This window comes from Neofelis nebulosa, chromosome 10 (assembly GCF_028018385.1).
Source record: "Neofelis nebulosa isolate mNeoNeb1 chromosome 10, mNeoNeb1.pri, whole genome shotgun sequence".
In the NCBI taxonomy this organism is placed as follows: domain Eukaryota; kingdom Metazoa; phylum Chordata; class Mammalia; order Carnivora; family Felidae; genus Neofelis; species Neofelis nebulosa.
The window spans coordinates 23,193,334-23,219,233 of record NC_080791.1 but is presented as its reverse complement, the minus strand read 5'-3'; the positions used below and the strand labels follow the sequence as shown (position 1 = coordinate 23,219,233).

Genomic DNA, 25,900 nt, shown 5'->3' with positions numbered 1-25,900 from the left:
GGGGGACCCAGGATGATGCTGAAGACAGCTTCTGGGGGGCCCATCCTTCAGGGCGGGGGAGCCCTGGGACAACACTCACGGGATTTGCTGATCATGTTTCTCAGCGGGTAGCAGGGTTCCTGGGGAGAGCTGTCATCCCGGCTGCCTCGGGCCACCTAGGAGGTAGGAGTCATGTGTGGTCAGCTCCGCAAACTTCCTGCCTAGACACTAGAGTAGGACACACGCGCCTGCCTTCCCTTCTCCAGAAAGCACAGAGCTGCTTCCGGGGAGGCCATCCAGAGAGCGGACATCCTCCTAATCCCTCAAGGGCGGCATCAGGAGTCCAGGTGGGGCATATGCCACGGAAAGGGAAACCAAGCCCCACACCTCGAAGATTAGGTCTCAAGCCAGACTGGCCTCTTCCAGCTTCCCTGGCGTGGTTTCTCGGGGCTCCTTGTCCTCTTCCTCACTTGGATCTGGGAAGGGCCAGCTCCAGGAGACAGACGGACACCTCGACCCACTTTGCTGAGCTTTACCTATCCTCCGCCATCCAAAGCATTCCCTCAGTTCTGGCGGCCGCCCACCTCTCCATCCTCAGTCTCCCACTACTAAGCCAAACAGGTCCTCTCAGGCCAGACACTGGGGCGACAATGCACCATGGGACAGTGCGTACAGCCTCCTCCAGATCTTCTGGACTCTTGACTAAAACGCAGTGCCCAAACCCTTAGCATCCCAGTGCTAGAGGGGGAGGAGAGGGCGGGGAGTCCAGGAAGGCAAGTGTTTGAAGGGGAGTGCAGGGAGGGAGGAGGGTCTGGTTGGTAGAGGAAGAGACAGGAGACCCCTCTGGGTAAGGGCAAAGGACAAAGGGCGTGGCAAGGACAGGGTTCTGGAAAGGGGCCAGCTGCTATATGCACAGAAGCAGAGAGGTCCCGACACACAGACTCAGCCAGGGCTATGCTGCAGAGTCACTGGGGAAGAAATTTCGGCATCTTGCCCAGCCACACAAAGGGGAGCAGGACACCAAGCATTTTTTTTTTTTTTTTTTTTTTTTTTTGTCGTCCACACAGTGTTCCTCAGTGCCCTGGATCAGAAGAATTGCCCTGGGCCACTTACTGAAAACATAGATTCCAGGGCCCCTCCCGGGGATTGCTGAGTCAGCCAGAGTGGGACCCGGGGACAGGCATTTTCACAAGCAGCCCAGGTGATTCTTGTGATCCACCTGGAAAGGGAGGGAATCTCTAGTGTTTGCGCTCTCTCACAGAGACCTGGAAAACCTCAAATTATGTCTTCAGGACCAGAGCTGGGTTTTGTTACAAATCATAAATCAATTATCCCGAACACTGTCCTATTATGAAGTTGATGTTTTGCCCCCAGGCTCCACTCTGAGTCCACAAACACCAAAGAAGAATTTTAGTCTTGGAGGGGGGAGGAGAGAGCAGGGTAGGGGCGGGTAAGGGATGGGGACCAGAGACAGACATCCTCCATAGAGTCATGAGCACCCATCCCCAAACCCCAGATGGAAGATGACCCTGCCCAGTAAGGAAAAGTTCTGGGGCACCTTGGTGACTCAGTCGGTTAAGCACCTGACTTCAGCTCAGGTCATGATTTAACAGCTCATGAGTTCGAGCCCCATGCTGGGGTCTGTGCTGACAGCTCAGAGCCTGAAGCCTGCTTCCAATTCTGTGTCTCCGTCTCTCTCTGCCCCTCTCTTGCTTGCGCTCTGTCTCTGTCTCTCTCTCAAAAATAAATACACATTAAAAAATTAAAATAAAAAAAAAAAAAGAAAAGTTCTGGATTTGTAGTTAGAAGACCCAGTAAGGGGACTCCTGGGTAGCTCAGTTGGCTAAGCACCTGACTCTTGGTTTTGGCTCAGGTCATGATCTCACAGTTCATGAGATTGAGTCCCGTGTAGGGGTCTGCACTGACAGTGTGGAGCCTGCTTGGGATTCTCTCCTCCCTCTCTCTCTGCCCCTCCCCTGCTCATGCACTTGTGCACTTGCTCTCTCTCTCTCTCTCTCTCAAAATAAATAAATAAACTTAAAAAAAAAAAAAGACACCAGTGAAAGCCATGGTTCTAGTAACTTCCCTGACCACTATCCCGAAAGTGACATGCCTTCTTCCATACCTACCTACAGCCACAGCCAAGTCATACCTTCCCTAGCACCTTCCAGAGCACTTCTCCTGATCTGTAATGAGCTTAGATACTTACTTTCTGTCTGTCTCCCGCACTGGAATATGAGCTCTGTGAGGGTAGCAATGAGGTCAGTCTTATTCCCAACATCCAGCACACTGCCTGGCACAGAACCAGTGCTCAGTAAGTACTGAATGAGTAAGTAACACCTTGGGTTACCTTGGGGGAGTCACATCTCCCTCTCTGACCCTCGGTTTCTTTGGTTACAAAACTGGGAAGTTAGCTTAGTAGATGCTTGCAGCTCAAAATATACTTATCAGGTCAGCAGCATGGGCATCGCTAGGGACCATATCAGAAATATATTAATCTCGGGGCACCTGGGTGGCTGGGTCGGTTGAGCATCCAACTTCGGCTCAGGCCATGATCTCACAGTTGGTGGGTTCAAGCCCCGTGTCGGGCTCTGTGCTAACAGCTCAGAGCCTGGAGCCTGCTTCAGATTCTGTGTCTCCCTCTCTCTCTCTGCCCCTCACCTGCTGACGTTCTCTCTCTCAAAAGTAAACAAACATTTAAAAAGTATAAAATAAATAAACATCAAAAAAATTTTTTAATGCATAATCTCAGGCCCCTCCACACCTACAAAATCTGCATTTGAATAAGATCTCCTGATCAATGAGAGGTACATTCAAGTTTAAGAAACACTAGTTAAACTGGGTGTTTTTGATCTTGGCTGAACAGGAAAATCACCTGGGGTGCTAAATAATTTTTAAAGTAAAGTATAATTAAGAGTATCTGGGTCCCACACCTAGGAATTCTCACTTAATGTGACTGGCCCAGCACTGGAATTTGTGCAAGCATTTCAGGTGATTCTAACCCGCAGCCAAGCAAAATTGCACCTGCATTCTTCTCAAAGATAGAACAAACAATCCTAAAATCTGTATGGAAACACAAAAGACCACGAAGAGCCAAAGTGATACTGAAAAAGAAACCAAAGCAGGAGGCATCACAATCCCAGACTTTAGCCTCTACTACAAAGCTGTAATCATCAAGACAGTATGGTATTGGCACAAAACAGACAAATAGACCAACGGAATAGAATACAGAACCCATGGGGCGCCTGGGTGGCGCAGTCGGTTAAGCGTCCAACTTCAGCCAGGTCACGATCTCGCGGTCCGTGAGTTCGAGCCCCGCGTCAGGCTCTGGGCTGATGGCTCGGAGCCTGGAGCCTGTTTCCGATTCTGTGTCTCCCTCTCTCTCTGCCCCTCCCCCGTTCATGCTCTGTCTCTCTCTGTCCCAAAAATAAAAATAAAAAAAAATAAAAAAAAAAAGAATACAGAACCCAGAATTGGACCCACAAATGTATGGCCAACTAATCTTTGACAAAGCAGGAAAGAGTATCCAATGGAAAAAAGACAGTCTTTTTAGCAAATGGTGCTGGGAGAACTGGACAGTAACATGCAGAAAAATGAAACTAGACCACTTTCTTACACCATACACAAAAATAAACTCAAAATGGATGAAAGACCTGAATGTGAGACAGGAAACCATCAAAACCCGAGAGGAGAAAGCAGGCAGCAACCTCTTTGACCTCAGCTGCAGCAATTTCTTACTTGACACATCTCCAAAGGCAAGGGAATTAAAAGCAAAAATGAACTACTGGGACCTCATCAAGATAAAAAGCTTCTGCACTACAAAGGAAACAATCAACAAAACTAAAAGGCAACTGATGGAATGGGAAAAGATACTTGCAAATGACATATCTGGTAAAGGGCTAGTATCTAAAATCTGTTAAAGAACTCACCAAACTCCACACCCGAAAAACAAATAATCCAGTGAAGAAATGGGCAGAAGACATGAATAGACACTTTTCCAAAGAAGACATCCAGATGGCCAACCGACGCATGAAACGATGCTCAACGTCCCTCATCATCAGGGAAATACAAATCAAAGCCACACTGAGATACCACCTCACACCAGTCAGAGTGGCTAAAATGAACAAATCAGGAGACTGTAACGCTGGAGAGGATGTGGAGAAACGGGAACCCTCGTGCACAGTTGATGGGAATGCAAACTGGTGCAGCCGCTCTGGAAAACAGTGTGAAGGTTCCTCAAAAAATTAAAAATAGATCTACCCTATGACCCAGCAATAGCACTGCTAGGAATTTACCCAAGGGATACAGGAGTGCTGACACATAGGGGCACATGTACCCCAGTGTTTACAGCGGCGCTTTCAACAATAGGCAAATTACGGAAAGTGCCTAAATGTCCAACAACTGACGAATGGATAAAGAAGATGTGGTTTATGTATACAATGGAATACTACTTGGCAATGAGAAAAGAATGAAATCAGGCCATCTGCAGCAACGTGGATGGAACTGGAGGGTATTAGGCTAAGTCAGTCAGAGAAAGACAGATATCATATGTTTTCACTCATATGTGGATCTTGAGAAACTTAACAGAAGACCATGGGGGAAGGGAAGGGGAGGAAAAAAACAGTTACAAATAGAGAGAGAGGGAGGCAAACCATAAGACACCCTTAAATACAGAAAACAAACTAAGGGTTGATGGGGCGTGGGGGAGAGGGGAAAGTGGGTGATGGGAAGGGAGGAGGGCACTGGTTGGGATGAGCACTAGGTATTGTATGGAAGCCAATTTGACAATAAATTATATTAAAATAAAAGGAACTACTGAGGAGGAGGAGGAGGAGGAGGAGGAAGGGGGTGGGAGGAATAAGTGGGTGGGAGGAGGAGGAAGGAGGGAGGGGGGAAGGCGGAGGAGGTAGGGGAGAGGAGGGGGAAGCGGAGGAGGAGGAAGGGGAGGATAATGAGGATGTCCGAATGAATGACCAAAGCAGGCTGCTCAACCTTGATGTGTACATCCTGACTCAGTGGGTGTGGCTGGGTATGAATTTTAACTAACTCCCAGGTGGTGCCCTGCTGCTGGGCTAGGACCAGATGCTGTGTTGGAGAGCTCCACTCCAGGATCCTGAGAGCTCAGGACTTGATGAACCACACCCTCTCCTACCCTCTACTCCCTCTCAATCTTTCATGACCAGGATTCACTCCATTTCACTTCATCTCCTTTTGTATCAGTAGGTCACGACATCAGTGACCTGACTGGCACAAGGCCAGCACCTGAGAAATACGAAAATATATAGATGTCTACGTCCCCTTCTCCGAGATTGTTATTGAATTGGTTAAGGGCAGGGCACAGGCATTCCTAAACAAAACAAAACAAACCCCCACCTCCCTGGTGATTCTAACAGGAAGCCGGGATGAAAAATACCACATACCGAGCTCCACAGTAACTGAAAGACGCATACCCAGCCACCCTCCAGGCCCCACCTGGATGGAGGAGACCTTTGGCACCGGGAGGTGAGCACAGCTGACTAGTCCGGGTCCCCAGCAACAAGACAACTAGCCATCTTGGACCTCTTCCCCGGAAAGTCTGCACTGGTTTGTCTTTGTTCCCAAACTGTGCTGGTCTGTGTGAAGCAGACTGCCCGGTCTTTGAGCCTGCTCCAAGATCCCCAATCAGGGATTTCATCAGCCCACCCCTTCCCCTCGCTGGGCCAAGCCGAGGACCAGCAGCCCCGGACAATCCCAGAGCACAGGCTTCTTGGGCTAGCTGCTGCCTCAGGTCAACCGACAGCCTTCTCCCAGCAGCTGTCCCACATTACTGACCAGGCATGAGAAAAAGTCACAGTAGAGTACCTGGGTAGAACAGCGGGAATCTGATCCGCTCACATCCAACGTGCACCAGCCCCTACCACCAACTGCTGAGGAAACCAGCTCACCCAACCCACTAGACAAAGTGACCCCAGGGCAGGAAGGCCGTGTGCTCTTAAGATGCTTGGCCAAATAGCAGTGTCCCTTGGAGAGGTGAGGCTATGAGCACAGCCCCAGACATCACGAAAGGGCAGAACCAGGGGCACAGGGTGAAGAATTAAGGCCCCATGGAAGCAGCAACCGTGTCTCATGGTGCACAGACACAGCCTGACACACAGCAGGTACCCAGCAGGTACTGTACCTGCTGACCCAGGAGGGACAGTATCCCCCTAAGGGCACAGCATGATGCCAGGCCCCTCGAGCCCTGGGGCCTATCAAAGGGATATGGTGTAATGTCCCTGAGAAGGGGTCCAGGAAGACCCGTGGGGGCAGAGGCACCGGCCCTGTTCTTACTGGTTCGCAGACCTTGAGCGAGTCACGTAATACACATCCCTCAGTTCTAGAGGGAAAAACTGGAGCTACCTGTCTGCCACCTCTAGACTCACCTACCCCTCTTGTTCCCTCCTAATCCCTCCACCTGGACACCGATCCCCGCTCACCTTGCCAGTACTGTTCCCCATCAGTGGTCCCCTTTGCCCTTCTCTCCTTCACTCCTCTCTAATAAACATACTTAAATCTCCCTCCTCCCTCTTTGCCTCTACCTCCTCCTCCAGCTACCCCTGCGTCTGCCCCCTTACCTCCAGTGGTCACACTTCTGTATCTGTGCTATTTCCACTCACTCCTTCAGCCCTACACCACCACCCACGTTTTATGCGGAAATAGCTCCTGCGAAAGCCATCAGCGGCCTCGTAACTGTCCAACCTGAGGAAGGTCTGTCTTCACTCTCCCTCATCCTCTGAAGCCTTTGATACAGTCCGCTGATACCGCCTTCTTGGCTTCTGGGTCAAGAACTTCTCCAGGTTTCCCTCCTAGCTCTGTGCCAGTCTGTTCTGACCCCACTTCAGTCAGGTGCTGGCGTTCCCCAGGGATCTATCCTTGACCCTCTGCTCTCCCCTGCCTGTTTTCACAGGACAAGTGCATTCACTATCAGACGACTGACCACTACTCCTACCCTGATGATCCAAACCCTTTGATTCCTCCCCAGATCCCATCCTACTATTTCTGGTTGTCTGCTGCACATCCTACCCAGATGATCATAAACGCTTCAAACTCCACATGCCCAAACTGGACCCGTTTCTCCCCACTCTCCGCTGCCCCCCCGCCCTGGCCCCACATCATCCTAAACTCGGCCTGCCAACATCTGCCTCCCCTCATGCCATCCCTACTGAACAGTTATTAATATGATTGATTCTACCCCAATTCCTCATCCCAACCAGTGCTCTCTGGGCTCCTAATGAACCGAATGCTCGGCATTGTGGGAGGCACTGGGCATGGGAGGCTTTAAAAAACCTGGCTGCGGCACGAAGGTCACATGGTCTAGAGCCTCAGAAACACTTTAGAATACAGTCCCTCCATGTCTTCTTGAGACACATGGAGTCTAGATCCCACCCCACCTTCCCTGCTTCCTAATTGGTCTCTGCCCAATTAGTCTTTCTACACTCAACCCCCTCCTTTGGAACTGCCAACATGGGATGTTTCTAAGAAATAACTTGGATCAAAGCACCCTCCTGCCTTAGTTGTTCCCATTTCTTAAATGAAAAGCCAAAGCTCCTTAGTGGCCACCAGGACCCTTCACCCTCGGGTCACACGCCCTGCAGGTGCACCTGCTATCCTCTTCCCAAGCACATCACCTCTTCTGCAGACTTCCCTCCGGTGGGACACTCTAAGCCCCTCCCCGCCCCATTCATTGGAACCACCTCACTCCAGTGTCATCTCAAAGGGCTCCTCCTCTATGAAATCTTTTCCGACATTTCTAAGCAATTGATGTTTCTCTTCCCACAAAATATCGTTTGTAACTTGCTTCTGGCACTTCACAGGTAATATAATTTCATATTATATAATTACTGCTCTTCCTGTTTTGCCCACTATCTTCTGACCTCTGAAATTGGAGGCTTGTTTATACCAAGAGTCTATCAGAGTGCCTGGATTACAGAAGATGCTGTATCACATAATATAATTTTATATTATATTATGTGTTTTGTATCTTACCCATGAGACTATGACTTCTGTGGTCTGGGACTTCATTATACTTTCAGACTCTATTATAGAGTTCAAAATGTAGCAGATGTTTTGTAAACATCCGACACACAAGTAATAAGATGAGATTAAACATGTGTTACATCCCTTATTAATTGCTAAAATGTATGGTGCATTTACCATGTGGGATATCAGGAGGGTTCCTACCCCAACGCCATTGCTTTGGGGACCAGAGAAGTCACTGTTGTGAGGGGCTGTGTTTAGCAACATCTTTGACCTCTACCCACCAGATGCCACTCCCCAGTAGGAGCCCCACTCCCCAGTTGTGACAACCACATTGTCTGCAGACATGACCAGATGTTGAGAACTAGTCTGCTAGACACTTTTAGGGGCTGTCCAAGTATGATCTCAACCCTAGGAGTTAAACACCATGACGACCTGCATGGCAGAGACAGGGACCCGATGTGCGGGAAGGGTCAGCAACTTGCCCAAGGGCGAAGGGCTAGTGAGAAGCACGGGGACTCAGGCTGCTTGGCTCTGGAGCCCACATACCCGACCCTCTACTGCCTCAAAAACTCTCCTGTGAAGGAATGGCTCCCTCGATTCCTTTACTTCCTGGAGCAAGTAAAGGAAGTCAGCCCTCTACCAGATCAAAGTCTTTCAAACGCTTACAGCAGCTACCAGCAGCCTTCCTTGCTCCTTCTCAGGCAGCTTCCTTATGAGACACAGTCTCTATTTGCCACCCACCCCCCTCCCCGTAGCCCGAGGCTCCTCTGGAAGCTCTCCAGCAGGCTTCCAATGCATACAACTGTATCCACAGGATTAGTACCGCCTTCCATCTGGACACCAGACTTCCATGAATGCTGGCTAAGACTGCGCTCACTTTCCTGCCACCACAACACGCCCGTGGCATGGGACTAAAATCCCTCAGCCAGGCCTCCTGAACTTGTGTGGCTACCCTTTTGAACCTAAGAGCAGATCTGTTCTCCACCTGCTCATGCGCATTTCATCTTAGGAATCTGGGGTCACATTTCCACCCGTCAAAGTGAGTGAATCTCAGTGGTGCCAGCCAGCCCACCATGATTCCTCCCAGCTCGGAGTCCTCTGCTAATATTCCAGAGGGGACTCAAGCTGGACTATGAAGTCCACGTGACTTGATGCTGTTGCTCGGTAAGGCGAGATGACACACGCCATTGGGGTTCTGTGGGACTATACCCTACTTTAATCAGTCATTCTCGGGTACAGATGGCTAAGTGCGTGCAATTCTCCAGAACAGATCAGTCACCTACAACACTTCTCAGCTCAAAAACGCTCCATGGGCTCCTTGTCTACCCAGAGAGACATGGGTTTGACATCTCTTCATTGATCTCTTTATTCACCTTCTCTACCTGCCATCGAGAGTTCCATGCACACCCAACATTTCCGATCCCCCTTCCCTGCTTATAAAGTTTCTGTTGTTGTTTTGTTTGCTGGTATATCACCAATGTCTAGAATAGTGACCTGTACACAGTAGGCTCTCAATACAAATTCGCTCAATTCATAAATGGATCTATTGGTCGGGGACATCACTGGACCAAGAGAAGAGGAAGCAGCAACAGTGCGTCCGATACTCGCTTCATCCCCTCCGGCCCACCCCCTGGCTAGACACAGCCTGCAGACTGTGTCCTCTCCCCATCACTGAACAGCACAGCATGACCACGGCACGCCCAATGAGGAGTGAGGCCTGCCTTGGCCCCAGCTCATGTGAGACAGCCCAGGGCTGCGTAATTGACCAACTGCGTCAAGGCCCGTGAGTGGGCAGACGGGGGCATCTGTCTGGCCATCCAAGGTTGGAGGGAAAGGGGCCTGACGGGCTTCCCACTGAAGCACAGAAGGCTCTCTGTTCCCCACTCGTGGGGTCCACAGGCTGCCGCCCCCCCATCAGACACCCCAACCAGCCCAGCACTTGCAGCCTCCTGCACAGAAACACTGTATCATCCACTTTATCAGCTGCCAGTCACAAGACACCACGGGGAACCACTTGAAAATCATACTTCTGGTGTCTTTCTGGGTGGGGCAGAAGCTTTGAATTCCAGAAAGCTGAAGCTGTGGCAGGGTAGAGAATCAACGGTACAGACTCATAGCCAGGATTTAAAAAAGGAACAGTATGGTGTGGCTGTGGACCTGCCCCAGGTCCCAGGCAGGGGCTTAGGGTATGTTTCCTTCCCCAGACTTTTCACCCAGGAGCCGACGAATTTGGCCCCAAGATGCCAAGGCTAAAGGCACTACCGGAGTTGGGGCCTGAACTCAGCTCCCCACCAATCTGGCCAGTCCCCTTCCTCCTCTGGCCTCCAGATTCCTCTTCTGAAAACGGTGGATGGCACCAGCTCTGCCCCATCCCACATGTGGCTATGGAGTACTTGCAGTGTGGCTGGTTCACACTGAGTGTGTTGCAAGTGGAAAACATATGCGGTGAGGAAGACACTTGTTGGGATGAGCGCTGGGTGTTAGACATAGGGGATGAATCACTGGAGTCCACTCCTGAAATCCTAATTGCACTACATGCTAACTAACTTGGATGTAAATTATAAATAAATACGTGAATACATCAATAAATAAAGTTATACTAACAATAAAAAAAAAAAAAGAAAACATGCTGGATTTCAAAGACTTAGTACCACAAAAAGTGAACTATCACCTTAAAAATCTATTTGATTGATCACACACTGAACTAATATTTTGGCTATACTGGGTTAAAATATTCAAAATTTATTTCACCTCCTTATTTTTGCTTTTTAAAAATGTAGCTAACTTAACATTAAAAAAAATTTTTTTTAACATTTATTTATTATTGAGAGACAGAGAGAGACAGACTGTTCGCAGGGGAAGGGCAGAGAGAGAGGGAGACACAGAATCCGAAGCAGGCTCCAGGCTCTGAGCTGTCAGCACAGAGCCCGGCGCGGGGCTCGAACTCACACACCGCGAGATCATGACCTGAGCCGAAGTCGGACACTTAACCGACTGAGCCACCCAGGCGCCCCTAACTTAACATTTTTTAAAATATGTTAATTTTCAGTAATCTCTATACTCAACGTGGGGCCCAAACTCACAACCCCGAGATCAAGAGTCACATGCTCTTCCAACTGAGCCAGCCAGGAACCCTAACTTAACCTCTTTTAAAATTTAAAATTACCGGGGCGCCTGGGTGGCGCAGTCGGTTAGGCGTCCGACTTCAGCCAGGTCACGATCTCGCGGTCCGTGAGTTCGAGCCCCGCGTCGGGCTCTGGGCTGATGGCTCGGAGCCTGGAGCCTGTTTCCGATTCTGTGTCTCCCTCTCTCTCTGCCCCTCCCCCGTTCATGCTCTCTGTCTGTCCCAAAAATAAATAAAAAACATTAAAAAAAAAAAAAAAAATTTAAAATTACCTATGTGGCTTGAGTTTGTGGTCCCCACTGTTTTTTTGTTTTGTTTTGTTTTGTTTTGTTTTGTTTGAGAGTAAGAGAACATGGGGGAGGGGCAGAGAGAGAGAGAGAGAGAGAGAGAGAGAATATCAAGCAGACCTGGATATGGGCTCAATCTCACAACCTTGGGCTCATGACCTGAGCCGAAATCAAGAGTCAAATGCTCAACTGGCTGAGACACCCAGGCACCTGCCCCCAGTGCATTTCCACTGGACAGCACTGGACCAGGCAATCTCTGAGATCCTACTGGAAGCACCTGTAGAGCACATTAAGCTTCACACGCTTCCTGGACCCCAGCTCAGGAAGGCTAAATCAGAGTGTCTGAGATGCCTCCAGAGGGCCCTGGTCACTCTGACTGACAGTCACAGTGAGCACTGTCTCAAGGTCTCAAGAGTGTCAGAGTTGAGAAGACTCCACTCTTCCCCGGCATCCGTTCCCCTCTTCCTGGGCTGCCAGGGTTCTGGATGCGCAGCCACAGTTCAAGGTGACATCGGCACCTGGCACACCAGCCCGATCTCCGCTCTGCCCACATCCAACGTCTTCCTGACCCTGGCAACTCGCCCCAGTGCCTGAGCAGAACTGGCCTCACGGCTACGCCTCGCACACCACACCCTCCCGGGGTCCACGCGGACGGCCATGTTTGGGTTGGCAAGCGGGTCACATGGAACTGTCTTGCCAGAACCTTCGCTCCTCCTCAGGCCAAGAGCTGTGCCTGGGGCACTGGCCCCCGGGCCTGAACCCTGCCTCTACCACTTAGCATCCCTGAGCCTTGGTCTCCCCATCTGTAGAATAGAGGCCAAGAGCCCCTGCCACAAGTCCCACTGTGCTGGTTAACATGATAACATAGGAAAGACACATGGGAAACGCTCAGCGAATAGCAACTATTAGCCATACTCTTTCTTCATGTGCTAAGTGAAATCCAAAAGCTGCGGCTGTGTGGAATGCGGGGTGGATTAAAACATCATTTTAAAAACGCTGTTTTTTGGTGGGGCGCCTGGATGGTGCAGTCAGTGGAGTGTGCAGCCCTTGATCTCTGGGTTGTACTTAAAAATAAAAATCTTTAAAAAAATAATAAAAAATAAATGAAAAAAACCACGATTTTTCACTCAGTCTGTTCTGCGACCGAAGGCAAAGAAATAAACACTGAACCTTACGTGATGCCCATGTGACTGTCCACCGAACAGAGAAAGTCCCCGATGACCCCTGGGCTTCCCCAGCACTTCCTAAACACACCCTCCCCTCCCCAAAGAGAAGAAGTTTAGCTTGCACGCCCCCTCCACACCTGACCCCCACTTGAGAATGGAGACAGGGCTAAAGATTCCCATCTGAGTCCTTGTCTTGGCAGGGGCTGACGGCAGGGTAAATGGTGTGGGATCTGGAATCACAAGCCCAGACCTCCGTCCCTGGCTTCCCTTTTCCTGGCCACTCTCCCTTTCATGCTGCCCCTCAAGCCAGGGTCCCAGACTACCCAATCTAGGAGTCTCCTCCCGGCCCCCAGTCTTGCCTCCTCACTCCGTTTTGCTTCCTTTGTAGCAGTGACACCACGCTATTTCCTGTACCCCAAGAAAGCAGGGACTCCTTGTGGCCGACAGTATCTCTCGCACCAAATTTAATACATGTCACGTGGTAGGTAACTGACAAACACTGAAATGAACGCATGTCTAAATGAACGAGCAAATGAGCAGGACAAGTGTGGACAGAAAAGTTTCGTCAGATTAGAACATCCCAGACCCTTATTTTGCAAAGACCTGAGCACACAAGGCGCTAGGAGCCTGCTAGAGGCTGGGTTCAGGGGCTGGCGGACGCACCAAGTGTCACAACTTTTGCCAAACACACGTGGCTGCGCTCACAAACATACCCTTATCACCAAGAAGGCGTGGTTTCTGCACCACCTTTGACTCACCTTAATCACCACCAGCTCCAGGGCTATTGGACCACACGATGAGCTGATGTCAACCAACAGACCTACCGAGATCCCAGGAGAGCCTCGAAGATGCCCTATTACCTCACATCCCCTTTATTTGTTCCCCAAGAGGGCTGGCCTAGGCTAAAACCTCAGCCACCCCTCCCTGCACCTCAAAGGACCTTTGGCATCCTGGAGGCAGAGGAGAGGGGTCTGGACACAAACCTGAGGTTCAATCCCACCTCTGCAGTCACAGGCCAGGCAGTCCTGAACAAGCTCCTGTATCTCTCAGGACCTCAGATTCCTCATCTGTGAAATTCAGGTCACAAGAGCAAGTTTTGGGAGGTGTGTGATCCTCGAAAGCCATCCTGAGATCGAAAAGCCTTAGTACAGGCCAGGCCGACACCATGGGAGGGGTCCACAACCACATCCATACTCCCCTCTCCTCCCAGCTGCTGTCTCCATGGCACAAACTACGAGGGCACATGCAGCTGCTCGGGCAGAGGGGGAGGAGCACTGCCACCCAGGCTCTGCCCTGCACGAAACCCAGGTCCTGTGTACTGGTCAGACTGGAGTTGCACTGCTGTCACGTGAGAAGCACGGGATAGGAGAGAGGGAGCAGGCCTCACTGCAGAAGCCACTGTCTCTGGGCATAGCATGTTCTAGAGAAGGTGCCCAGACCCCCGATCAGTCCCATCCCAAAGGCATAGAGATGGGCCCCCTCCCCTGAGCAGCGCCCCCTCTCCATAGCAGTTCCAGAAGCAGTACCCTCCTCACTTATTTCCAAAGTGATATTCCCTCTGCTGGTTCTCCCGTCTCGGGCAGGTACTCCCAAAGTCCTCAGGCAGGGACAGTGCAGGGCAATGAAAAACATTCTAGCTCTGACCCAAGAACGGTGGCTATCAGTACGGCTGTTTGGGAACATCTGGGAATAGCAGGGAAACAGCTCTCCCCTGTCTATCCAAGCTGTCCTGCCATGGTGGTTCTGGAACATGGAGGTTTCAGGAGGTCAACAGGGGGAGGACCCGCTCCTGAATTCCTATTAGGAGCCCAACGGAGTTAGGGGAGCTGAGGGTGGGGGTAGGGAAAAGAGGGAAGTGCCGTGTGGCAATGTAGCACCTGCGGTGGGGGCTCTAACTGAGAAATGAAACCAGGAAGAAGGAAAAGCAAGACCCCATTTCCTGCAGTAGCCGTCCCCAAGGAAGAGCGAAGCCAGCAAGGCCCTTTTAAGGTTTCACATCAGTTAAGACTTTCAATGAACTGACTCTCCTCCAAGTAAAAGGTTGATGAGGAGCTAAGGGGGTGGGGTGGCTAGCATTCTAGGTGCTGCTGGGGAAGGTACAGACCTTCCAGGGCAAGCAGTGGTCCCTGGGGGCAGAGGCCAGAGCAGAGCAGGTGGGAACGCTGGCTGGAGGGCCGGCTGATGCTCAGGTTATCAAAGATGCCCCAGGACCACCTCTGCCCCTGGGGCTCCTCCACAGGGGACATGTCCAGCAAATCCGTCCGAATGCTCACAGCTCCATCCATAACCCAGAGCCAGGAGGCACCAGGGGGACACTCTGAAACCGTTCTCAAGCCCACCCTGCTCCGGTCCGTTCCGACCCTCCCGCGTCGAAAACCTCCAAAGGCATCTCTGTGCAAAAACACACCCGTCTCTGCTCACCCACAGGCACACCCCCAAACCAACCCTGGAAACATGCAGGAATGTAGTGACCCCTACACACACGTGCACACACCCCTCATTCCTTCTTCCCTGCCCACCCCACCCCACCCCACCCACCCCCAACGTACAGCTTCTGAGGTCTGCTGAGCCCCCTCCGCCAGGGCGCTCTCTTCCCCCATCCTGCGGCCCAGGGCACGGGCCACAGGGCTTCACCTTCAGCTCCCACTCCAGCCCGGTTTGTTTGTCAGGCTGCAGGTCCCTGGAGCTATCAGCCAGGGAGCACTTCAAGAGCAGGGAGTGGCTAAGCCAGCCCTCTGGGGATCTCTTCACCTCTGAAAGTTGGGTAAAGAGAAACTCTGGACTTCTGGCCCTCGGCCTGGCCAAGCCCGGCTGCCAGCGACAGAGTCACACTCCTGTTATGCTCAGAGGTTCTTGGGGAGGTGGGCGCTGGGGGAGGGGGAGGGCTACAGGAAAGTGAACGGCAGGAAGATACACAGCCTCAAAGGGATGTCCCCAGGGGGGCTAGGGAGTGTCCCAAGGCAGCCGGGGACCTCAGTCACACACGGGACAGAGGCAGCTGCCCCAATGGAGGACAGCCCCACCCAGCACCCTCATAGTGCTCACTCACCATCCTCCTGGCCTGGTCTCTTTGCCCAGGCACCTAACCCTGATTCGTGTGAGAGGGGCCATCCTCCTGGCCCACCCGCCCACAAATCGGGAAACTCCTAAGCCCTCTCCTAGCCATCCCCCTTCCCCAAGCAGACCTTTCTGTCTCAAGCCCTGAGGCATTAGCAATTGCAGGAACATCCCAGCACCCAGACCTGGGGCAGGTGGTGGGAGGCAAGCCACAAGCTGGTCAGGGCCTGGGGACTGAGGATTCCAGAGTCTAGGGCTCGTTCAGCAGGTTTGGGCCTCGCCCACACCATCTCTCCGCAGAGTTATGGCTCAGTTTCTATAGGATACCTCCTGGGCAGACACCTTAAAATTGAATCAAGGGAGGTGCTAGGGGTCAAGCCAAGTGCCAGAACCGGGAGAATCTGGGGCCTCGCCAGCAGCTCCTCCCCCCTCTGTTGTTTTCAGGTTAGAAGAATACAGCCCTGTTAATCCACTGCAGCCTGGGGACAAGCACTACCCTTTAGGGCCAAATGGAATCCAGAGGCTCTTTTCAAGGAAGCCTGGTGCCAGAAAAGGACTGGGGGAAACTGAGGCACAGGGAATAAAACCTGAGAAAACTCAGGAGACGATGCCGTCACTGGGGCCCTGGCCCTACTGGTCCTCCTGCCCTCTTCCCAGTGTCTGTTTGCTCCTGCCTAGGACCTGGCAGGATCAGGGCCCTGGGACAAGGTACCTCCCACCCCCGAAAGCACCCCCAAAGCCTGGCCAGCTCACCTGGCCTTCCCGGCTGTCAGTCCAGCTGTTCCGGAAAGAGAACATTTTCTTCCCACTCTATTTGGACAGCTGCAGGGACAGTGATGGCAAGAAGAGAAGGTCTGATTACTGAGGGAGGGGACAGTGCAGGGACAGGGCCACAGGGCCTCCGACGGGGTGGCCCGAGGGTCTGGAGCTGGGGGGAGGTCCCGGATGGGAGACTGGGCCAGGGACCTAGGTGGGGCCTTGAGCAGCCCAACAGGGTACAGGGAACGGCTGCCATCCAGAGGGTAGCAAGAGGGGCTTCTAGAGCCAGGCCTGGGACCTGGAGTCATGAATAGACGCCCGAGAGCAAGGGAGGAGAATGACTCCCTTCTTTATGAAAGCACTCAGCTACAGGGTGGGGCTAAGGATGGCCCTCCAGCCCAGCCCTGAACCCTTCCTCCCAGGCAGATCCCCAGCAGATCCAGGGCTGGTGGGTGGGGTGCAAGGAGGGAAAGACAAGGCAGCTACAGGACAAAAGTCAGAAGACCCAGAAATCCAGCTCCTTCCCAATCAGGAGGCCGGAAGTAGAACTGTAGGGCCAAGATGCACACTTTTCCTCCTCTCTCTGCTTCCCGACGGTCTCTCTCTCTCACTCCCCTGCCCCTCCTCCCGGTCCCTGTCCCCTTTCCAACCATCATGTCCTGGTGTCTCCCTGTCCCCATCTCCACCTCCCCCCATCGCCTCCCTCCCCCCCCCCGCCCCCCACTCTCGGGTTATGTAAGGGGCCTGAGAACAACACAGAGGGAGCTTTGTTGTCAAACCAAATCCATACGGAGCCGGAATCGGCCAACGCAGCTGTTCCCCATTCCCTCCGCCTTGGCAGAGTTGAGATGCTGGGCAGGAAGCCCCCACACGCCTCCATTTTGGGAGGTGGGGGGCAAACGCTGGCCCTAGGGCCCCCGGGCAGCTAAACGGGTGGCCAGAGATCAGTCACCATTGCGTGGGACCACAGCAGGGGACCAGCAGGCTCCCAAGACAGAAGGCAGTCCCAGTGCAAAGCCAAGGTCACACAGACCACAGAGAGGAGAGCGCCAGGCTAGAGGCAGGCCTGGATAGTGGCAGGCCTAGAAGGCGGGGGGGACAGGACACAACCTCCCACAGGCCCCCCCGTGTTCTTGTCCACACATGGATGCATGCCTATGCTCTCTCTCTCCCACACAACCCACGGACACGCTCATGCACACACAGCGCACGCGCGCATGAACACACACATCGGCCCAAGCACAACACGCCGTGTGTGCTCACCTGGAAGGTGTCTGAATGGAAATCTCCTCCCTGCTCTGGCCAGCCTCCTCCATCCCAGCAGGTACCTCTGGAGAAAGAGCTGGAGCTCTGGAGAGAGGAGGGCGGGGGGCAGAGGTCAGAAGCCAGAGAAGCTCCACCACCAGGCTCTTCTTTGCCGACCCTCAGGCTCCAGGACAAGGTCCCACTTTCCTTACCAGGACGGTGTCCAGGAAGGGGGGGACGGGGGGCGGGGCAGGGAGCTGAGTTGAAGTTTACTTTGAGTTTACTTTGGGCTGGCACCGTCCCTTCACCAAGCTCAGGGGCTGGAAGAGCCATCTCACTAGAAAATGCTGGAGCTGCCAAGAACAGCAGGCTCTCCTGAGCCTCCACAGCCCAGCAGGGCACCTCCCCGGCCACCGGAAGTCCGGCTGCCAGTGTCAGGACAAGTTGGATGTTGAGGCAAGGGGGGTGAGGACCCCGGGGGAAAGAACAGATGTCAGACACGAAGGGAGAGGGAGGAAAAGAGAAGAAAGGAAGGCAGAAAACGGTCAACAAAAGACAGAAAAAGACAGGACCCAGGAGCGGACCAGAGGAGAGTGGGGGGACAGTGAGTGTGGCGAGAAGGGCCCAACAGCCCAGGAGGACGGGCTCCCCCTCTCCCTGAACGCACTCTCCCCAGCCAGGCCTTGGCTAAGCCCCTGGGAGGACAGAGCCAGTCTGGGAGAAGCAGGACAGAAGTGGACATTTCCAGGGGTGTCCTAGTCCACCAGCTCCTCCACCAGCCACGCCCCGGGGATTTCAGCCTCCCCAGTCCTGGGTCTTTGGGGCCTGGAGAACAGAAAGCCCGAATAACGTCAGGACCTCAGAGACAGGGATGAGACAGAGGCAGAGGTGGACGGAGGGGCAGAGAGAGCGGGGGTCACTCCTGAGACAGTCTCCTTCCTACCTGTGGGGAGAGACACTCTGTGACCTCCAAGGGCAAGTTACTAAAACAACAACAATAAAAAAACAACAACACCCCAGCGAGTTACTTTTCTGAGTCTCAGCTCCCTAATTTGCAAAAGGAAACAGTTACTGTGAGGCCACCGTGTGGCAGCACGGTGCCAGGTGCTGGGGACACCAGGGTAAGGCAGTCGCAATCCTGCCCTATGGTGACCTCTGAGGCCTCTGCCAGCTTGTTTACCTCATTTCGTTTCACAAACCTATGAGGTGGGGCAGATACTATTAGCCCAATTAACAGATGTGCTGATGGAGAACGAATAATGGCCACGGCTCTGCCTGAGGTCACAGACCTGGGGAGTAGACAGAGAGGAGACCAAGGATGCCATCCGGCTCCTGCCTGGCCACCTGCCCCTGGCTGCTGGGCCGGCAGGGAGACACCTGTCAGTGTCTGGGCCCCACCTGGAACCACAGAAAACACAGCAGCCAGCATTTGCAGAGTGCTGGATTCCACACACTGGGATGTCACTAGAAACGCTCTCTCGTTCAGAAGTGTGAGCTCCTCCGGGGAAACCGAGGCTCTGTGTCGGGCCCACGGCTGGGCAGCCGGGAAAGGAGTCAAGCCGTCGCTCCCTGTACCACACCACCGTCCCTGCACAACGTGGCCAGCCTGGGAGCTGAGGGGAGCGGGGTGCACAGGGGGAGGTGGCAGTGTGCTGGGTGGCCGGGGAGGCTTCCGAGAGCACAGCCTCGGGCTGGATGCCCACGGACACTTGCAATTTAGGAAGATGGCTACCGAGGGCACCCGGGCCATACCCGGGGGGCCGGCCAGAGCAAAGGCCAGGAGGTGAGAACACACATGGCGTGCTCCTGGGAAAATAAAAAGTCTTAATGTGGCTGGATGGGGGCTTTCAAATAAAACTCTTTAGAGCCAAGAAACCCTCTGTCCTACTTTCAAAGGGAATTTTATGTGGAAACCCAATATGGAGAAAGAAGAGAAGTGTAGTTGTTTGGGTAGAAGCAAGAACAGGGGTGAACCGTGCCTCCCGAGAGGACACCTGAGAGAGGCTCCTTAGGGCCAGTCTGTGCAAGGTCTTAAAGTTTGGGCTGAGGAGGTGAAACAGGAAGGGAGGGGACCCAGTGAGCCCAGGGCAGGTAGAAGGAGGGGCCTGCTCTCCTCAGGGGGGCAGAAGCCTGCCCATCCTTACCTGGGGCTCCTGCCTGCCTCCCGGGTGCCCAGAGAGACCCCCGGCGGAGGGGGAGACCCCAGGCGGCCAGGCCCTTCTCTGACCAACAGCTCACCTGTCTGCTCACTGCCTTTGCCCCAAGAAAAGGAGGAAGGAAAAACAGGAACGCAGTGAAGACAAAGTCAGAAAAGCCAAGCTGTGTCTTCCTTTCATTTATCAAACAAATATTTACTGAGCACTTGTTATTTGCTAGACATCATTCCAGGCATGAAGAATATAGCAGTAAAAAAGACAGACAAGTTCCGGGAGCTCTACACTAAAATCCTAAAATCTCAGCGAGAAAATGCCTTAAAAGTTTTCAGATCTGATCCACACCACAAACGTGCTCCTGCTATGCCCACATCTCCTTTGGCCTGTCCCCGTCAAGGTCACCAGTCAATGCGTACGCATCTTCCACGATAGGGAACGTGTCCCCTCCACAGGCAGGAGCATGCTCCAAAGCCTCCAGATGGCCACACCAGAAGACCCCCACTGGTGTCCCTCCCCACCCAGCCTAGGCAGAGCCTGAGGCAAGGGAGTCAACAAAGCGTCAAATGCACTGTTAGAATGTGCAGGTTTTATTCTATATCAACACAAAATATAAGGATTCCTTGCTAGTTCTGCTGATTCTGAGTCAATGGCCTGGGACCAAGGGAAATGAGTCAGCCCCGTTCTCACCTGCCCAGAGCTCCCGAGCCCCTCAGCTTCTGCCACCCTGACTGCCCTGTTTGCTTCCCTCCCAGGACCCCCCAGCAGTCATCCCCAGAGCGTGCCCGCGCTGGTGCCCACTTCTCTCCTGCCGTCGCTTCCAGCCAGGCCTCCCTCCTCCTGACCTGTGCACCTGCAAAGGGCAGAGGGGACTGTGGAAGCTGCGAGGCAGAAGGGGAAGCTCACCACCAGGACCTCTCCAGGCCGGGGCCAGGCCAGGGCGGGTGTCAAGCAAGGACCCTGGAGCAAAGGTGCTCCTGTCTGGCAGGAATGTGGGGATGCCAGACCCCGGAGCAGCCGCCTTGGCCCAGATCCCCCTGCTCGGACCTGTAGGGCCCCTCCCCATCTCCACGTGTGGCCCCGGTTGCCGGAGGAGGCCTTGCAGCCCTGTGGGCGGCAGCTGGGGGAGCCGCTGCATTTCCAAAGGAATAGGAGCCGGCAGGCGGGCCAGATGGAAGCAATTACCGGGGGAAGCAGGAGAGGTGGGGGCTAGGAGGGGCTGGGAGGGCCAGCGGTGGGGAGGGAGGGTGGAGAGGGAGAGAGGACAGCCCCGCCCTGCCCTGCGGACCACAGGGGGCTGACAAGCAAAGTGCCTGCACTCACAGGAAGGGGGCCACATGGGCAAATGGGCAGGGCGAGATGTGGGGTGCGCAAGGGCTCTGGCTGGGAATCAGGAGGCGGAGGCTGTGGTCGGCCTTAGTCACTGATACACTGTGGCCCTGAGCAAAGCCCTTCACACCTCTGAGACTCTTCAGCCATCACAGGAAAGGGGAGGAGGAGCTTGGGGGAGCAGTGCTGGACTCAGCTGGAAAGTGCAGGTTTCCCAAACAGGACTAGATACAAAGTCTCCGCTCAGCTGCTCCCCGAGCAGTGTGACCGTGGCCATGCAGCTTACACTTCTCCAGGCTCCGTTTCTTCGTTTCTTCGTTTATAAATGGGCTGAGAGAAAGGGTTGTGTGAGGTTTACATGATTTAAATAAGTGTATAGCGCACCTTTTTTTTTTTTTCTTGTAAGTTTACTGGGCCAGGCTTTTAAAAAGTGCTTGATTGACAAATGGTAACTACTTTTGTTATCTGCTAAGTCTTTTTTATTCTAAGGAGGTCTTTACAGAGGCTGCAAGGGCAGAGGACACAGGGCAGGTGGGGGGCATGGGTGGGGAGCATTGCAGCAGCCCCCTGGATCCCACACCCTGGAGGAGGGGTGGAATCCAAGGCAGGAACAACAGTGTGTGGGCCCAGCACTCTGCAAAGCGGTCCCTGTCCTCTCCAGCCATCACCACCCTCCCCACCCCACACAGCAAAACAAGAGCCTGGAGCCCCTGAGCCACTCGGCTGGGCTTCGGAGGGAAGCTCCAGGCAGGAGGAAGGGACTATCCTATAACAGCTCCTCTGGGCTTCCAGAGCCAGGCCTTCTCCCGCTCAAGGCCCAGGTAGACACGGAGGGCTTCACCTAGGCCCGCCCCTCCCCTCAGCCCCAAAAGCAGTATCTCTTCCCTGCTGGGCAGAAGCCAGGGCCTCGGATTCTAGAGTAGTCACACCATCTTTCTACAGGCAGCTTTGCAGGGGGCAGGGTGGGCAGAGATAGTGAGATAGTGCCAGGAGCCGCCTGTCTGCTGGTCCCAGGCAAGGGGCCAAGACCAGAAGAAAACCTGCAGTTCTGGACACCGATGGCCCTCACACCCTGAAAAGCAAGCGACCCCACACGACCCCTTGGCAGAGTTCAGCCCCTGCTGGGCTCAAGGGGTACCCATCAGGGGCCCCAGGGGAACTGGCTGGGGTCCAGGCGTCACATACAGCTACATTCAACCACTTCCTCCATCTGTAGCACAAATAGTGTCTCTCTCTCTCTCTCTCTCTCACACACACACACACACACACACAGGGAATGTGGTAGAGGTCAGGGGTGCTTCTGAGGCCAGGGGTGGCCAGCAGCGTACCCAGGGTCCCTCAGAACACGCATATGCAGAAGTGCTGAGCATTCTGGGAAGGGGGCAACCAAGGAGAGATGGGGGAACAAGTGACTACAGCTCCAAAACCTGCCTAGCCTAGTTGTTTTGTCAAGGCAACCAAAAGTTTCAGATCAAGGTCCCAGGTCTTGAGAAGGAAGGAGGGCCCTGGGGGTCAGGGAAACAGCAGCTGCCTGCCACAGGGGAAATGTCTAACCAGAGGGCAGCTAAGGAGTCCGCAGGGAGGGAGCAAGTGCTCTCCTTTTCCTGAGGGCCCTCCCCTCACTACCTGACCACCCCCACCCTCCCAGAGCCCAGGGCCCATCTCCAGGGATTCGGGAGCTCAACTGGGCTCTGGTGCCTGCCTTGATCTCAATCTGTAGACCTGACCCTCAGACTCTAGAATGTTCTGTGACACTGATCTGGAGGGTCGTGTTCAGGAGGCTGAGCCTCTCCCTCTCCTGTGAGCTGGAACCATTTTGTATTATTCTAAGATACAGTGACCCCTTCGCCAAGACAGAGGATGTAAACTTTTGAGCCATTTTGAGAGGAGGAATTCATAGCTCCACTGGGACAGCCTCTCTAAGGCGAGACCCATAGAATATGCCCAGATAGGGCCCGAGGGGGGACCCAATGCAGGGCAGAGGCCAGGCCAGGGTAGGGTCACTATGGGATGACCACAGGTTAAGCCAGAACAGAGAAAGGGGGTCCAACTTCTCTGCTGTGTGTGTGGGGGGGGGGCTTCCAAGATCTGTTACAATTCCAGAAAGGATCAGATTCTTGGTTCTACCCGGAAAACTGGATCCTAAAAGGGCTGAGAGGGTGGAGGGGACAAAAAACTCTGTTTCTGAGGAGTGCGAAGTGCTTTGGGTAGAGAAGGAGGTGAGGGAGGAAAGAGAAGACAGCCCAGAAGACACGGCCGGCCTCCATGGCCGGGGTCTCTGCTCTCAGAAAAGGGGGTCCCTGTTGTCTTGAGCAGTAACCCACACCTGAGCTACAGAAGCCCTCTTAGCCCACAGTCCAAGCAGACGATTCCTACCTTCCCTTCCTACATTCTTTCAGCTACGCTCCCCTCCTAACCCCTCAACTTGGACTGGTCGGTGGAGGACTGGCCCCAACTCCTGCCTCTCCTACAACTGCTTGATGAAACCCAGGACCCACGAGACAGCCTAAGATCTCCCACTCAGCCTAACAATGCTGAGGGACAGGGCACAGAGAGGGTTTAGAGTGGAGACAGGAGCAGAGCAAGGTCAGAGGGTATGCCCAGACCAGCTTCCAGCAAAGAGAAAAATCCCCCACGAGGTAATTTCCAGGTCCCAATAGCTGGCGCCTCCCCACCTCTCTGGAATTATGGGGCAGCTTTGCAGAGTAAGTGTGGCAGAAACATCACTAACAGCACTTACATACCTCTTCCTCTGTGCAGGCAGCTTTCAAAGCACTTAGCACATATCAACACATTTAAAATCGCCCTGGCAAATGCCAGGGCCAGGGCCCGGCAGAGGACGCAGCTCGGGAAAGAGCAGTATTGGTCTGTGCCTCTAGTGACACCCTAGCCCCTACCAGGCCCGTTCCCAAGGTTCTACAAAGAATAAGTCAGCCTGAACTTGGCTTCAACGCTGTGCCTCCCTCCAGTGGTGGAAAGCAAGGCTTCCCTGAGAAGCCAGTGGGGGTGCCAGCCTGTGGGTGGTCATGAGGTCAGACAAGCACAGTTGAGCACCTGAACGCTGCCTACACGCCCCCTCCCCCCTGTCTTCCAGCAGCAGCCCCCCAAGCCAGGCCCTCAGGACGTGTGAAGCAGCAGAAGTACATGAGGCCTTAGATGGCCCAGACGGAGCTTCCCCCCCCAAGACTGGAAATGGAGGGGGCAGCACCGGGCGGACATGTTGGCAACCCTGGGCCGGCCAGGAGGTCCCTGCCAGCACGGGCCCCAGGGAGGCACCCGGGGCAGACAGCTGAGCCCAGGGGTCCTGTCGCACCCTGGGGCCCCACCCTCACCGCAAACCCACCCCTTCCCACTGCCCACCACCCAGCAGCTCGGAGGCACCGTGGCTTAGGCCCAAAGGCCCCCCACAAGGTGGACCTGGTATCCCGGGCACTGCCAGCCTGCAGCCAGCAACCCCCACCTTCGGGCTCTGCTGGGCGACCTTGCGAGTCCTGCCCACAGATGGACCCAGCAAAGCCTGTCACCTCTAGCAAAGCCAGCCCACCCGATCTTCTGGACTCGATGGGGGCAGTGCTGCGAGAAACCCTGGCTCAGAGGATGCTGAAGGTGGGGACGCCTCTTCAGCCCGGGCGCAGGGGTGGGGGCTAGAAAGTTTCCGGAGAAGAGAACCATCCCGTTCGCTCACTCCGAGGGAGAGAGGAGCACCGGCTTCCCGCGAAAATCTGGTCCAGAGAAAGGGATCCTGGGGCTGCGGCCGCCCCACCCGGGCCGGCCCCGCGCTGCGCCCACGTGCCGGGCCGACCACCTCCCCGGCCGCCGCGGCGCGGGGCCGGGGGCCCGGCAGCCGGGCCCTAGCGGCGCTCCCGCCCTCCCTCCCCCCGCCCCGGGCCCCACGGGGACCGGCCGCCGCGTACTCACCCTCGCGGGTGGAGCGGGGCGGGGCACGACACTTTCGCGCACAGCTCCGATCCGCTAGGCGCACGGGCTGGCGGCGCGGCGCTGGCGCTGCGGCTCCGCTCCACCGGGTCCCTGTCCCGGGCGCGGGGCCGGCCTGGGAGCGGGCAAGTCCGCCTGCGGGGAGGCGGGGGCCCGGGCCCGGGCCCGGGCGGGGGGCGGGGAAGGGGCCGGACACGCTTGCGCACACGGCCGGGGAGCCGACTCCGGGGAGCGGGCGGGCTGGAGGAGGAAGGGCGGGGAGGAGGAGGAAGAGCTGGGGCGCTGCCGCGCGCGGGCGGGGCCGACGCCCGCCGGCCGGGGAGTGTGTGGGAGCAGCGGAGGCCACGGAGGGGAGGGGAGGGGAGGGGGGGGAGGGCGGCGGGACCGGGGGCGGGGGAGGGGGCCGGGGCGCGGAGGGGCGGAAGGGGAGGCCGGATGGGGTGAGGGTAGAGCCCGGCGGGCGCTGCCTCCGTGTGAGTGGCGCCAGGCTGGATGTGCCCAGCGCAGCCTCCGCACACCCTCCTGGGAACAATGAGACCCAACAAAGGGTTCTCGGCTCTCCCACGTGGTGAACAGCGTCCTTCCCTCATTGGGGAAAGTGAGGCACGGAAGAGGGAGGGCCTTGCTCCGGGAGCCTCCCCCCTTCCCCCAGGGCACAGCGGTGAGGTGCCCTGGACCGAGACCTGGGCCTTTCTCTGCCCTAGTCTGCACCTGCAGCTCCCACACTGCTCTCTGCACCCCTCTTCTGCACACCTATTTTGGCCTTGAGAAAGCCTCTCAGTTTCTGTTCCTTACTGAAGGCGTCAGGCATCCTGTCGCCATCAGGCTCCTGACCCTACTTGGTTGGGCTCAGACATCCCCAATCAAACC

The 25,900-nt window shown here is 54.8% G+C and overlaps 1 protein-coding gene across 6 annotated transcripts in view; it reads right to left on the bottom strand.

The window, feature by feature from the left end:
• ST3GAL4 (ST3 beta-galactoside alpha-2,3-sialyltransferase 4) overlaps nucleotides 1-25,149 on the bottom strand; it is a 32,887-nt gene extending 7,738 nt beyond the window's left edge. For 2 of the 6 annotated variants that reach the window (XM_058687255.1, XM_058687256.1), the window contains exons 1-2: nucleotides 1,093-1,198; nucleotides 80-155 (exon numbers count right to left, since the gene is read on the bottom strand). In XM_058687255.1, the coding sequence (XP_058543238.1) occupies nucleotides 80-155; nucleotides 1,093-1,101 (85 nt within the window). In that variant the 5' untranslated portion in view covers nucleotides 1,102-1,198. Of the gene's footprint in view, nucleotides 1-79; nucleotides 156-1,092; nucleotides 1,199-15,103; nucleotides 15,235-16,364; nucleotides 16,434-17,633; nucleotides 17,721-25,012 lie in introns of those variants that run through there. The other 4 variants (XM_058687259.1, XM_058687262.1, XM_058687260.1 and 1 more) reach the window with 4 other exon arrangements.
• Nucleotides 25,150-25,900: the final 751 nt, after the last annotated feature.